Source organism: Octodon degus, unplaced genomic scaffold (genome assembly GCF_000260255.1).
Source record: "Octodon degus isolate 3935 unplaced genomic scaffold, OctDeg1.0 scaffold00030, whole genome shotgun sequence".
Classification (NCBI taxonomy): Eukaryota; Metazoa; Chordata; class Mammalia; order Rodentia; family Octodontidae; genus Octodon; species Octodon degus.
This window is the reverse complement of record NW_004524606.1, coordinates 12771608-12787603: the sequence shown is the minus strand read 5'-3', so window position 1 is coordinate 12787603 and position 15996 is coordinate 12771608. Positions and strand designations below refer to the sequence as shown.

The following is a 15996-nucleotide window of genomic DNA, read 5'->3' as shown; positions in this document are numbered from 1 at the left end:
GAGATCATCAATTATTTGTTTTGTGCAGAAAACTTAGATCTCTTTTTATCGATATCATTTTTTTTAATTTTAAAGAAAAAAATAAACGAAACTTTAAACACAAGATAATAGGAGGATAAGAACGGTTAATACATTGCAAAATGTTATCTTTAAATTACTTACTCAGATATCTAAATGCCAAGATAAAGCCATTTAATTGTACAAACAATATTGGTACAAACCTTTTTTTTCAACAAACTAGGAGAAATTAGTTGTTTAACTATCAGTGTATCTCACCGAATGAGAAAAAATGTTCCTAAAAATCATTTGGAACCAAAAGAAACCTAGAATAGCAAAGAATATTCAGGGCAAGAAAGGCAAGGTAGGGGACATAGCAAACCCTGACTTGAAATCATACTATAAAGCTATTGTGAAATCTCTTTTTGAAATCAATTAATAATATATCTTTCTATGTACATAATAAATGTGAAATACTGTTCACTCAGGATATAAAAATGTTTCAGAATAAGATTTATGCTATTTGAGGCTTATATTTTTGTGAGGGAAGTGGGTACTAAATAATTACTAAACAATAAATACATTCCGTGATATTATACAATGATGTTGAAGAAAAATAAAGGCACAGAGGGTTATAGAAATGATGAATAATGGACCCCATGACACCCCAGTAGGTGGTTTTACACATGTACTGGAAGTTCTGTCTCCTTGTTCATTGCCTTTTATCTTTAGATCAACCACACAGGGGTTCCTGGGCAGATGTCAGCCATAGTTGTTGCGAACAGAACTCAAGGCACTGTAGGAAATGGAACCAGCTTAGAGGTTTCAGAAAGACCAAGTGCGTCTCTTTTAGTCAGCCTTGTAGACACTGTTGTTATTGAGTTATTCAATCATTGATTGAAAGAATGAACAGATTTCAATAGGGCTTTACAGTAGGATATACATTATCATTTTTGAGGTGAAGTTTTTTGAGAAGGGAAGGGTGTCAGGATTAGATTCAGTTCTGGTGTTGTCCCTCTCTTCTCCATCTTTGAAATCACACCATGGGCATCTATCTGCCTGCTCTGAAACTTTCTTTACCAGCACTGTGCTGTTAAGCAACAGCAAACTCTTGCCCCTGGTTTGATTGGATAAAAAAATAAGATTAACTATATGTGTGTTGTCTTTCTGAAAGATATTTTGAGGGTAATATTAGGTGAAATCTGTACAAATCTAGATAACCAAATACTCAAATGAGAACTGATCCTTGAAAAGTGATTTCCATTTTATGTGCTTAAATAAAGAAAGTAATTTTTCAAGAGGTTCATGAAATAATCTTTGATGTTCTTTTCTCATTTCAGTGGAAAATGCTCAGTTGAAGTGATCATATAATTTTTTAAAAAAGTAAGCCTAATTAAGTTCTCTGAGCTTAGGGAGGGTGCTCCTCCAATGCCAGCCCATACTTGTTCTTATCACCTGTGAACTGTGACGTTAAGTCAGAAAATCTCTCCTGAGTAAAGCACTAAAGAGCAAATTGCATATTTGCAAATATAGCGGGCGAGGGATTCTGCTGTGTGTGTGTGTGTGTGTGCATGTGTGTGTGTGCATGTGTGTGTGTGTGTAGAGTTAGAACAATTACTACATTAGAGTAATTTTTTCACTCTATGATGAATGAACATACATTTATACTGTAACATGCTGTATTCATTGTTAAAATCACATGTCTTTTTTTTTTAAATTTAGAACAGGGTCTACAGAGTCTACAGGGTCTGAAGGGTCTGACTATGTAGATCGGACTCATAGTGATTCTCCTGTTTTCAGCCTCCCAAGTGCTGGGATTGCAGGCATGCACCACCACACCCAGTCTCAATCACAGTCTCAGCACACCCCGGTGGCTGGGCTGGCACTGCATGCTGGGGATGGAACCCAGGTGGCTGCATTCTGTCTAAAACATCACATGTTTTAAAGGCAACAGTCATAAATTTTTTGTCTGTTATTTAACAACTCCACCCATAGTGGGGAAAAGAACAGAAATGATTGTGTCTTGAGAGAGACAGCGAGGGAAGGCTAAAAATTAAAAATAAATAAATATAGGTAAGATAAGCTTGCTGAAAGATTAATTCTTTTTAGTTGGGTTTCAATGACAAGGGCTGGGGAGATAGCTCACTGGTCTAAGACCCTGCATGGCAAGTGCAAGGACCCTTTGATCCTGGGTACCACAGCTGCACCATGCCAGCCACTAAAACAGAGTGTGGTGGCTCACATCCCAGCCCTGGGGAGGCTGAGACAGAAGGAGCACTATGAGTCTGAGCTGTGTAGTGAGACCCTGTACCAAATCAGTCCATCAATCAATCAATCTTAAATGATAAAATCTGGATAGATGTGAGCTAGAGATGTAGGACTTCTCCGACTAGGAGAGGAAGGAAGCCATTGAACAGCTATTGGTCACCTAATGCACACCAACAATTCTACATTCATATAATTCTTTTGGTAGGTCTCTAACAAAAGCTACTCTATCTGCATATTTCACATAAAAGGCTTGATATCCAAGAGACTAGGACCTTGTGTAAGGCCATAGAATCCATTTTTATAGCAGATCCTTCTGCTGAAGCCTAATTTGAAATTCTTTGCTAAAGAAATCATCAAGACATTTTAATCTAGACCATTTAAAAGCTTTTTAAAAATATTTGAGAACATAATTAAAGTAACTGCATTGAAGTGGTTTGATTTGTTCCTGTTTTCAGAATCTCGTCATTTTATGACATGTTTATTTCTAAATTGGTAAGTGGGTGTTACTAAGTGAAAGGGCTGAGTACCTCTTTGTGTTATTAATCATTTCAGCTTCTTTCTGTAGCACACTGCATGACCATGGATTGCAGTCATTTTTTTTAAAATAGGGCATTCTTTAATAGTCTTTAAAGTGCAATATTCTTAATTTGATGATGTTTTGTATAAGAACCCTAGCTTTTGAGTTGCCATATTAAAATCAAGTTGACTTTTAAAATATAGTCTTCATGGAAAATTTCTAAATTATCCCAAATTTCGTGTATATCTATTTCTCTCTATTAGCTTACTAATACCATATTAACTTTATTGCAGTTATTTTATGAAGCATATGGTTCAGATATGCTTGTTGATATTTTATAACTTAGCATGCCCAATATTAACAGATAGGATCCTTTAGCATTGACTAAATGAGTCTATGAAAGAATTAATAGATACAAGGATTTACTGTACAGTGGAATAAAAACTTTCTGGAGTGTATTGATTTTCACAGTAGCTCTACAATACAGCCTTTTGCATTTTCCATAGAGCTGTCATTCAACAGCATTAGAGAATCTGATGAAGTTGCTACAGTAAGCCATGGTGGTGCCAAGGCTCACTTGCAGTGAACTGATCTCAAGTCCCATTATGTTGGGATTTACACTGCACAGTAAGTGCACTCAGCCCGTGGGCTGATCTCCCACACGTGCTGTCTCCTCTCCTGTGGAGTTCATGTCCCTTCAGCCATAGAGTGTAGTTCAGTGTTCATCACAAAACACACCTTCAGTTTTCCACACCTGCTTAAAATTTTAAATTCATTTTCCCCTGCCTAGAAAGTCCCCTTCTTTGTCCTAACAGCCACTCACTCTATGGAGGAGTGAGCTTAGGTATGTTATGTGAATTATATGACTGACAGGGGACCATGGTCTGTCTTTGAATATTTCCAAGACTGAACATTTGCTTAAGCCCCATTCTTAACTAACAGTAAGTACTATTACCTTTAATATCTAATTATAAATAATTCTTCAGTAATATATGAAGGAAAAGCCCTAAACATTTTGAATGTTTATTATAATTGCATTTTAAGTTCCACAAGACTAAAAGTGGGCACAGGCATCCCCTCCATCTCTTTTTGTTGCCTTTGTAGGTCCAACGCAAAGCCCTCACACTAAGCAGCTTGATCCATTTCTGCTAGGGTGCTGTCAATTACCCCGAGTGCACGCGATGCTTGTGTCCACCAGCTAACTTCCTGTCCTTCGGCTCCATTGGTGGGATTATTTGTATTTGTTAACAAAACTGTGCTGGTAAATTCTCAATAAAGTTAAGTCACTAAAGAAATACAAACAGAAATGAGGGAATGTGAATAAATGAAGGAATTTATTTATGTAAAAATAACTTTCTTGGGACTGGGGAGACAGCTCAGTAGCGTAAGTGCATGCCTGGCAAGCACAACGTCCTGAGTTCACTCCCTGGTACCACAAAATAAATAAATAGGAAAATAAGTAAATAAATAAATAAAATAACTTTCTTGTTGTGTGGGCTGATATTAGTGAGAAAGGGAACAAAACTGTAGGAAACATTTTTGAATTCATTTTGAATTTATGGATCCAGATAAACAGCCAGATATAGTGCTCGAGTTTTATTATTTTTTTTAATATTAGAGATGACTAAAGAGTTAGTTAGCTATATCTAACACTCACATGAGGGGTGGCTAAGTCTTCTAGATGCCTCTGTGTGTACTATAAAAATTGGAAAACAGGCTGGGATTTTCCACTGAACAGAGTTGTTTGTTTTCTTGTAGTAAGCATGTTTTATTGAAATTGGTCAACAAGTTGAAAGTTTACTACCTTCTGAATCACTACAGGTGATTACATTTATAGCATTTCATATGCTGAAGATGAAGGTGAAAATCTTCACCAAATTATAGTCTTGATTTTGATTCCTTTTTTTTTTTTGCTGTGTTTGTTAAAGGTGTTTTAAGATTTGCATGGCTCTGCACAACTTTTTTATATTGACAGTGGCTGTTTATTTCCAGGTCAACTTGGTCATTTATATTTCTTAGGTAATTTCTTAGTTTGATCACTACATTAAATGCATTACAACATCATGAATAATTGTCCACTGCCTTGCCTATATCTTTGTTTCTAGTACAGTTTATCACTACTAGGTAACATTTTGCCTTTAATTTAAAAACACTAAGACGTTACCTTAGATCCTCAAACAAGATTATGTCACACAGGCTTTCGATGAGTGTGATTTTATCAGCTCTTCATGCTGTACAATTTGATCATATATGTAAGTTTTTGTATCAATCATGTAGTTAAGATAGAAATCACTTCTTAACATTTTCCAATGCAAGTGTAGAATGTAATAGTCACTTTCTCTTGATTACTGAGTATTAGACAATAGTTTATATGAACCACTATTTACTTTGTCATTTACCCACTGGAAGACCTGGGTTGTTTATACTTTGAATATTACAAATAAGGCTGTATAAACTATTTGTACAAGTTTTGCTGCAAATGTGTGTTCATCTCGTGGGTTAAACTCCCAAGTGTGCAGTTGATGGGTCATACAGTATTTGTGTGATTATCTTTATGAAATAAAAGTTTTCAAACTGTTGTGCAGAGTAGTTCTATCATTTAACAACCCCACAAACAGTGCTGCATGAAGCCACTTTCTTTACATCTCCTCTGTTTTTGGAGACATGATTTGGAACATTCTTTTATGTGTACATTTTCCACTCATCTGTCCACTACATGGAAATATCAGTTTAGGTCTTTTTCCCGTTTTATAATTGGATAGTGCACGTTATTGTTTGGACCTAAAGTGGCCCCCCAAAGACTTGCATTTTCAGAGCTGTGGATTTTGGAATGTGATTGGATCATGGAGGAGCTGTATTCACCAGTGGATTGATCAATTGATGAGTTAATAGCTGAGCCTGCTGTTACAAAGTGGGGCCTGGTTGCTGTTGTGTCACTGGGGCAATGACTTAGAGGGATACAGTCTTGTCCCTAGCTCTGTTCTTCTTCCTGTTTCTCCTCTTGGTTGTGCATCTTCATTCTGTTCTACTCTTCCACCACGTCATTTCTGTGTTGTAGCCACTGACCATGGAGTGAGGCCACTGACCATAGAGTGAGGCCACTGACCATGGAGTGAGTCCGCTGCAGCCTCCAGCCAGGGCACCTCTCCTCCTTCAGAGTGCAGGTGTCAGGATTGTTGTCCCAGCAGTGAGAAGGCAGCTGATATAGTGTGTTCTCCATTATTGAAGTTTTAGAGATCTTACTTATTTCATCACTGCATAAATGGCTTGAAATTATGTTTGTTTGTTTGTTTTTTTACTCTCTGGCTTGCCCTTTCATATTCTTCATTTGGGATATCACAAAGCAAAAGCTTTGGACTTAGATGATTTCCAGTGTTTTGTTCTTGCCTTTTATGCACCATGCATTTGGTGTCAAATCTAAAAGCTGCTTAGCAATTCCTAAATGTCAAAGATGGTCACTCTTCTTTTATAGAAGTTCTCTAGAAGTTGTGTAGTTTTATTTTTTGTATTGGAATTTATGTGTCAGTTTCAACCAATTCTCGAACATGAGGCAGTATTAGGTTCAAGTTCATTTTTCTTTTTTTTTTTTTTTACTGCTTACTCAATTTGTCCAGCACCATTTATTGAAATTATTACTATTATTCCATTGAAATGATTTTGTGTACTTGTGAAAAATCAGTTCAGCTACTTTTATATGTATTTCTAGTTTTCTATTTTGTTCCATAAGTCTATGTATCTCTCCCTCTGCCAATTCCACACTACTTTCATCACTGTGACTATACAGTATGTCTTAATATTTGGTAGAGTGATTCTTCCCACTTTATTATTTTTAGTCAAAATTGCTTCAGTTATTCAGGTATCTTTGTTTTATGTATGTATTTTCATATAGGCTTCTTTGTGTCTATACAATGTTATAAAGGTTGCGTATTGACAGAAATTACATTAAACTTGCATATCAATTTAGGGCAGTGGTGGCAAACTGTTATCGTTTGTGTCTAGCTGTCCCCCAGAGTCTCTTGCAGTCATGGGGTGGACTTCTAGAGTCTGTGATTAACTCATGATCCTCTGGGATTAGGGCTGTGAGTACTTCCCCCAGTCTTGGGCGGCTAACCTGAGTGCACCACAAGGGAGACAGACTTGCTCTTTGTAGCCATTGCTGCTGCTGCTCCTCCCATTTGCTCTTGCCGTTCTGCTGTTTCCACTGCCATGGGCTGTTGCTGTCTGCCTTGGATCTAGCATTGTAGGGACTCAAACCTCCACAGCTGTGAGCAAATAAACCTTTCCTTTCTTCATTTTGAGTGTCAGGTATTTGTCCCAGCAATGAGGGAACAGTAATTGAGACATGAAACTGTGGCACACATGTCACAGGGGCTGTTTGTTTCATTGAAAGCTCTAAACAGTTCTCCATCACTGATTTAGGAAACACAACTATATGGACTTTAATAATTTTTGTATATAATACATCTTAACATTTTTTAGGTCCTTGTAATTTTTTTAATCATTACCTTGTAAGGTGCTTTCCATGTTTTGTTACATGGATGACTAAATTTTAATATTCCTTGGAATGAATGTAGAAGATTGAATACTATTTAATTTTGATCTTATTATGTTCATTGTTAGTATAAGAAACTCTATCCTATGACCTACTTAATTCAATTCAAGAAAAATTTGTTTGTTGTTAATTTTTAGATTTCTTTTTATTTTTTAATTTAGACAATAGAATAATATTATGTAAGTGGAATTCTACTTTCCTCTTTTCAAAACTCTGTGCTTTTTTCTCATTTGTTGCAATAATTATAACTGCTAGTATTGTGTTAATAGACAGCATGAGGCAAGAATGGACATACTTTCTGATATTAAATGAAAACCTTTATGTTCTTGCCATTAAGTAAGATTATAGAAATAGTGTTGTGATACTTTTCAATAAATTTTTTTGATTCTAAATTCGTGATACACTAAGCCCCCAAATTCATGGCAGAATTTGCCAGCATTAGAGAAAAGATAAGGAGAAAAGGCTGCAAAATTTCTACCACTCAATATTGGATTATTTTATATTTATTTTCATCCTGATGAGAGCTGTCCTGATGAGAGACTATAATTCTTGTCACAATTTGACCATATATAATGTAATTTGCCTTTGAGCTCTACATGCAGTCTGCCACTACGTATTTTAATGATCCAATATGTTAGAAGCTTACACTACTTTTTTCTCCTAGTGGCTAGCATTTCTATGAAAATTAGAAAATCCTGTTAGTCCATAACTCTGGCATATATGTTCCTCCGCATTCATGCTTCACTGCCTGATACATTATGTACAAATTACTTATTCTATAAGAGAAGCCTACCTAGCATACTCTAAACTCAAAAGAATCTGTTTTCCAATTTGCAAGTGGGCAAAAAAACACGAACAGATATTTCACTGAAAAGGATGTATGTGTGGCGCATAAGCACATAAGCAGATGGCCAGCACCATGAGCCACCAGGGAAATGCAGATTAAAATCCTAATGAGTTATTACTGCACACCGCTAGCCACACACCTACCTGCGCTCATGTGGCCAACTTCTGCTCTCTAAAGCATCCTTTACACCTTTTAAGTGTCCATTTATATTTATATTTCCCCCCAACTCACCAGTGCCACATAAAGTGCCACTGTCAGCCTCAGGCTTGTCTCTTAGTCACTTTACTGTTGCCTCTCACACAATAGCTGACACTAGCAATTTAAAAAAAAGACAGGCTTACTTGGCTTAGAGTTTGAGAAGTTTCGGTCCATTGTGGGTAGACTCAAATGCAGCAAGAGCACGATGGAAAGGCCTGTATGCAAGGGAAGCCACACATGGACACCAACAAACAGAGAAGGGAGGAGAAGCTGGGAGGTATATTCGAAGTCACACCCAAAAGGACCTCCTCCTACCTAGGCCCCAGATTTTAACGTCATACTTACCCACTAACTCATTATGGATCCATCTGTCATGAGCACAATGCCCTATGATCCTGATGCCTTCCAATGAAAACCCTCTACTTCTGAACATAGGAGACTTTGGGGGACTGTAGCAGATCTAAACCATGAAAGCAGGTCCCTGGTAATTCGTACTTCCAAATTGAACATATAATAGGCTGCTGTTTCATACAGTCTCAACAAATACTTTTTAATAAGGGGCTTCTTCCTTTGTTATCCTTAGCAGCCTATAGATGTTTAAAGGATTCTCTATTTTATAAGTATCTGGTAACTTCTGAAAAATTTGAGGAATATTCTGAAATGCTGAATATGGATTGAAATTTACATATCTTAATGGGAAGCCACAAAATTTTGGTGTATTTAAGGTTTATCTATGGGTTTTTAAAAAAATTCAGTCCCCTGGATAGAACCCCCAGAAATCCTAATTCATGTTTTTAAATGCTTGTTATATGTCTTCATTTTTACATCAAGAATCCCAGTGTGTCCTTGGACCATACCTTGAGACTATAGGGTAAGAATTCAGGAGATGGTCTTGTACTTGAAGGAAAGAATCTACTATATTTACAGTAGCTGGCTATAAACAAAGCCCTGGTGACCGCACTGAAGTCATCTCAGAGCTTGTGTGCTAAGAACTGCACACACTGGGTGTCAGGAAGTGCTCATGGCCCTAACGTGCTGTGTCCGTCAAGTGCTTGGGCCAGTGTACAGGTCCGTGTGAGGTTAATCTGCTTAGACAGGACACAGTTTCCCTTGGAGGAGACAGTAGTGGCATCAGTAGAACCTTTTTTAAAAGAAAATTTTGTAGCTAAAATCATTGATGGGAAAAAATTTCACGGTGGGTAATTATGTGGCGGAGAAAATAAGGCATTGGGCAGAAAAATAGCAATGTTTATAAATACTCACTTGTCAAGAAAGTAGCCTTGGGAAATCAGTTCGTCATGAACAGGCTGCGTTCTGGTACGAAGTGCTTCCTTTCTGGCCCTCGCTATGGGGAGGGCGGGGACGGTCTGGGTTTTCAGTTCTTACACAGTTACACTTCTCGAACCCGAACGTGTTGAGAATGTTGCATGTTAATTAAAGGTCCAGGATGATACCGTGCTGTATCACACCATGTTTAGAGGCCCCAGACACCGTTTTTCTTCTTTTCTGGGCACACATAATCTGCGTTTTGCCGATTTGCTTTTCTGCATGGTTATAACTTAAAATAAGCCTTCTTATTCGCTTCCAGTGTACAGAATCATATTAAGATATTGATGAGTGCCTCCAGATAATTTTATCATTTTAAAGATAATTGTTGTTGTTTTTACATCCTTCAAAGAAAAATTGAGCTCTCCCAGCTTGTGTGCTCAGGCTCGTGTCCTGCGCGGCCATCACCGCTGCACCGTGCAGCAGCCGTCACGGTGCGGGGCAAGCGGATTCTCCCACAGATTGGCAGCGCAGTTACTCTGATGTAGAAGGGACAGCCCAAAGTGTCTTCACTGTAATTCACAAGCATTTTTTAAATGAGAGTTTAGAGAAACAGTAGATATTTCTTCTGTTTTCCTGATAGAATTAAACTTTTCAAAAATAAAACAAAATGTAAGCCCATAGAAATTTCTCTGGGCTGAGGTTTAAGCTAGAAAGTATTAATCAGTACTTGCTGGCCTGGGTTGTTTATGGGGGAAAAAATTACATCTTTTCTAAAAATAATCACTGGTACATGCACTACCAAGGACTGAACTTGGGACCTTGTGCCTGCCAGGCAGGTGCTTAAGCTGCTGAGATAGCGCTTCACATCTTGGTTGCTGTTTTCTAAAAATTTTATTAACATTTGAAAAAAATATTCCTTTGATGATTATAAAAAGACGTTTGTTTTTAATAGCTATAAATAAAAGTGATCCAATTCACTGTTTTTCTTTGAATTCTGCTTACTGATCTACCACCTCTTCAGAAGGGTGAGAAGGACAGGGACAAATAGGACCTATATCCAGGAACTGAACACTTTGGAGTATTTTTGAAAATAACATTAATCACAGGTAGAGCAACAGTTACTTAGGAAGTTGATGATCAAATATTTTAAGGGAAAATTCATGAATAATTTATTATTATGGTAAGGTGAAGCTAAAAGTCTTTATGATACAGAGAATCACTGGGGCAGATATGGAAATCATATTTATGAATGCTTTTTTGATTCAGGACATGTTATTTCAGCCTTTGAACCATGGTGTTTTCCGATTAGGTCATTCGAACATATGCTTTGTCTTTCTTGGTTCCCCATGCTCTTTTGACCCTTCGATGGCAACTCAGAATTCACTGGTGCATACTGGCCTGGTATTGCTGGTTTTCCAGAAGCCAAAATAAAGGAATCCACATCCTATTTTTGGACTTCAAAGAAATATTCTCCTCTTCAATTCTGGAGAAGGGATTTTTAAAATTATTCTTCTAAATAAAGAATATTTTGGTATAAAAATTTGGTTTCATTTTTTAAAAATTGGTATTATTTTGTCTTGTTTTCAAATCAGATCTTGAAAATTTTAAAACCAAAATGAGAAGTACAGTGTCAGTGCGCGAAGGCCAGGGAGTTGTGCTGCTTTGTGGTCCTCCGCCACACTCGGGTGGTAAGTAGAGCCCTGTTTTCTGCTTTTTCCATTTATTAAGTTTCAGGGCAAGGCCTGTGGCATGCATACTGTCATTGCTTCTGTGAATTACCTGAAAGCCCGAGCATTAGTAGATTCTGTCAACTGAATAGGAATAATAAGTACTCTGCAAAATATGAAACATCCAAAGGGTTTATATACATAATCTATGCATTCTAACAAGGAGGGGCTCAAAGGCAACTGAGATCAAATTGATTTTGATTACTTAAGGATGCTGAATAATGCTTTGTGCTTATACCATTACCATTTGTTATTTAGCTTTAGACCATAGTCCCTGATACAAATTGAGTGTTTCTCTCTCTGTCTCTCTCTCTCTGTCTCTCTCTATCTTTGTCTGTCTCTCTCATTCATATATGTAGACATGCATAATCATTAATATGTACCACTGGATCTCTTTATATATGTAGTATATACAAAAATGATATGTACATGTGTATTCACTTTACTTTCCTTGAACTATTGGAATTGCAAATTTTATACTGCTTCGGTATAGATCAAAATACAGCAATCTAAAATACACCTATGTAAATTGAAATATATTTCCAGAAATCCAGAAGCTTAAAAATACAACTACCCAGAGTGAAAATGAACTTTAGCACCTATGAAAAGAATTGAATTGGCTTCCCAGTATGAGCCTGGAATGCTGGTTTGATTTTGCTCTCTTGCTCACTATTGTAAATTTGGCCACTTGTGGGACAAAGAGGGCATTATTAATATATAAATCAGTGTTCTCTGAGAAATGAACGCATTCCGTTACAGAGAAATTGAGAACCACTGAGAGATAAATAAGTTATGGAGGTTCTTTCTCGCCAGAAGTAAAATTAAGAAGTATTTTTTTTAAGTTATAGTATATCCTTTACAAATGAAAGTATTCTAGATTTTGTTCTGTGCCAAAAAAGTCCTTTTTTTTCCCTAGTGAATTGTCAATTTGAATCAGAAATCTCAATCTAATACTACAAATATCTCTGATCATAAATATGTGACCATGTGAAAAACACAAGCCATGTGGAGCCTGCAGATTGGAGACTTAGGTAACAGGATTGCTAATGTGCCTGCTCGTATGTGGCTACATTTAGTTTCCTAGCCTAATTTAGTACATTTTTTTCCTGGAATATTGAAGATCCAGAGGAACCTGAACTTTTAAGGTAGCATAGTCTTTTGATTATACATTAAAGCAACTGAAGTCAGATTGGCTTGAAGATAGGGCGTTCACACACTATAACTGGCTTTCTCACTGAACTGTAGGGTTTGCAAAGAGTTGTGCTAACCCAGAAGTATTTGCTACCTTGCTCTGGGGTGGGCGTCAGCAGCTGGCCCTAAGCTCCCAGGCACACAGAGGCTTTGCCCTGTGGTCCCACCCTGGCTTGCACATCTGGTGACTAGCAAGGCCAGCACATGCCTGGGCCACCATTTCTGACCAACAGAGGGTGATTCTGATGGGCAGCATTCAATCTACAGCTTCCTGCAAGAATTACCAAATCTCTTCCAGACCATCTCACAGTTTCTTTCTTACCTAGGCCCGCTTCTATAGCCTTCTTTTTTCAGTTTTGATTGTGGATTGAATGCCTTTATCCCAATCTCCATGCAAGCATCTGCTCCTGAAAGCCCAGTGTGCTGAATCTAGGAGTTCAATCAGTTCCATAAACAGTGAGTCTTCTCTGTATTCTCAGCTCTTCTTTCTCCATTGTCAGCATTGGCAAGTTCATTCCTTCTGCCCCTCCCCAGTCTCTTGCCATCCTTAAAGCTAATGATCCTGATTAACCACAGTGTTTCTCAGTGGTTACTGAAAATAGCTGCATGATGTTTGTTTGTGGAATTTTCACTTCAGCTATTGGATGGAGGTTGATCTACCAACTGAAAAGCCCTGAAATGAGAAAGAAGAAGGTTTTGAAAGAATAGAAGGGATTTATTATGAGGAAAAACAGAGAGAGACATACATAGAACTGAGTAATGGTTAGAAATACATCTAGTAAGAATATACCAAAATTACTTAAGTTTATCCTGGCTCAAAGCAGTAGAAAACAATATCACATTCCTATAAAAATTTTTGGAATTGTTTGCCCAATTTAAAAATTAATTAATTTTCTTTTAGTACTTTTTAATTAGTATATTCATTGATGAGAGGAAGGGGAAGCTTAATTGACTGACTATGCACCCATTGGGCATTTCTTGTAAAGCTGTTATATTAAACAGGGTCCAAATGATGAAGGAGATAGAAATTTTCCAAATATCACAGAGCAATGAGGAAGTGCAGCAAGAACCCAGATGGTGTGTCTGCTGCCCAGAGCTCTGCATATACCCTGTTGACAGCAGCAGTCCCAAGACATGACATCCTGGTTCACCTCTGCCTTTGGAGTCATTAGTTCTCTTCTTGCTCAGAGGGCAGTCAGATAGAGTGACTGTGGACATTTAGTAACATGCAGTTGAGCAAGAAAGGAAAGCTCCCCAGACATCCTGCACTCACCCTAAAGGATAAAGGACATGTCAGACTTTTCACTAGATTGGCCAGGGCCACAGCGTGAGGTTCAGATTAAAAAACAACAGCAACAAAAACCAAACAGACAACCGTTATTCTCATTGACCTGTGTGTCCTGACATAGTCACAGTTCATTTCCATGGTGCTGACGCATTGTTTTGACCCAAGTGCCTAACGCAATGATGGTATGTAAGAGAAGGTCAACAACTATCTTTTGAACAACGGACCACATTGTGAAATTTTAAATCCTTTAAAATTTTGGAAAACTTAAAAAATGTTGGGGCTGGTGAGATGGCTCAGTGGTCTAAAGCACCTACTTAGAACAAGCTTAGCAAAGCACAGGGACTGGGTTCAATCCCCCAGCACCACATGCCAGCCAGCCCCGCCCCCTGGGGCTGAGCTGGACACACACACACACACACACACACACACACACACACACACACATAAATAAAAAAAATGTTTCTTCAAAGTCTAAAGAAACGTTATTTTCTTATAAGCATTGAACAGTTAAAATGCTACATATAAGCATTGAATAGCCAAAATGCCCTGGGTGCTCACCAGGCCAGTCACAGTCTCTGGTGGATTGGAATGAGTTCTGTCCACACCACCACATGGCAGCAGACTGGTGTTCTCTCCCACAGGTGACTTAGGACTTGAATTCAGGGGAAGCGGAGCCAGTTCAGAGGGCAGCTGATGTGGTGACTCTCAGCTTGCTCAGTGTAAGGCACCAAGAACTTTGCAGAGTTCTATGGCCTTTCCTGGGGGCCACTTGGGTCCCCCAGACAAACACTGACTCTCCTGTCTCCACTCGGTTACCGCTCTTCACAGGAGCTTCCTTCCTTCTCTTTCCTGTGGTAGGCAATATTTACATTTGTTATTTTCTGTTTACATTGTTATTGTTTATTTGTTATTTTCTGCTTCTCTGCCTTCATTAGATTTCTTCTTACAGCAGCCTAAGCAGCCTAACAGTGTAAGCACCAAAAGTCAATAATAATGGTATCAATGGTAGTCCTAATCTGTGTTCATTGAGTGTTCCTTAGATGCTAGATATTTATGGAAATTTTATGCTCATGAGATTCTTCTGGTTAAGTGTGGAGAGGAATGGGATGAGCATCAATCTAAGAACTTTCAAGCTCTGTCCTGGAGATGCCAAGAGTATGAGCTCTCAGCGGGTTATATCTGAACATCTCAAGCTAAAACCTGCATACTTACTTGCATATTTATTATACTATATATTTATAATAGTGTTATGGTTTAGGTCTAGTTGTCCCTGAAAGCCTCGTGCAGTCATGGGACGGACTTCTAGAGTTTGTGATTAACTCATGTTCCACTGAGATTATGGATGTGAGTGCTGCCGGGATTATGGGTGTGAGTACTACTCCCAGCCTGGGGCAGAGAGCCTGCATGCAACTTAAGGGAGACAGACTTGCTCTTTGCAGCCACTGTTGCTGCTACTCAGACAGCCATTTTGCTCTCTGTTCTTTGCTGCTGCCATGAAAGTTTGCCCTCTGCCATGTGCCACTCTGCCTTGGAGCCAGTCGAGTACAGATTGAAACCTCCAGTAACTGTGAGCAAAATAAACCTTTCCTTCCTTCATTTTGAGTGTTGGGTATTTGTCCTAGGAATGAGTGAAGAGTGAGAAAAATGCATAATAATTCCACACATTTGGGGGTTGGGCACATATGGGTACAACTTCTCTGTTGTCTTGACTCCGCATCCCCAGCCCTTCCTTCTCACTCCTTCTTCAGATGCCCTTCCCATTTCTGCAGGGTCTGCCTGCCCATTCCTACTATCTCTCTTTTATTTTACTCTATAACTTGTTCATATTTTGGACTTCTCATACTAAAGAAACCAGCTGATAGTTAACTTTTTTCTTATTTTGTTCACTTTCTATTGTGACCTCAAGATGCACAACGGAGCACTAAGAGACCATAAATGTGAGTTATACATAGGAAAATGTGTGGAGCATCTTTGCTGGGATGCTAAGTCTCAGCACAGAGATTCACAGTTTCTTTTTTAGGGTTACAATTTGATAGTTTTGAAATTGTGACTCAGAGGTAGCACTTTCCCAAATATCACACAGCAATGAGGAAGCAAAACAAGAACCTGCATGGTGTGCCCGCTGTCCAGAGTTCTGCAGTA

At 38.2% G+C, this 15996-nt stretch overlaps 1 protein-coding gene across 2 annotated transcripts in view; it reads left to right on the top strand.

Moving 5' to 3' along the window:
* Cntn3 (contactin 3) overlaps window positions 1-15996 on the top strand; it is a 264165-nt gene that overhangs the window by 97848 nt on the left and 150321 nt on the right. For both annotated transcript variants that reach the window (XM_004629518.2, XM_023713332.1), the window contains one exon: window positions 11241-11336. In XM_004629518.2, coding sequence (XP_004629575.1) covers window positions 11241-11336 — 96 coding nt within the window. The remainder of the gene's footprint in view (window positions 1-11240; window positions 11337-15996) is intronic.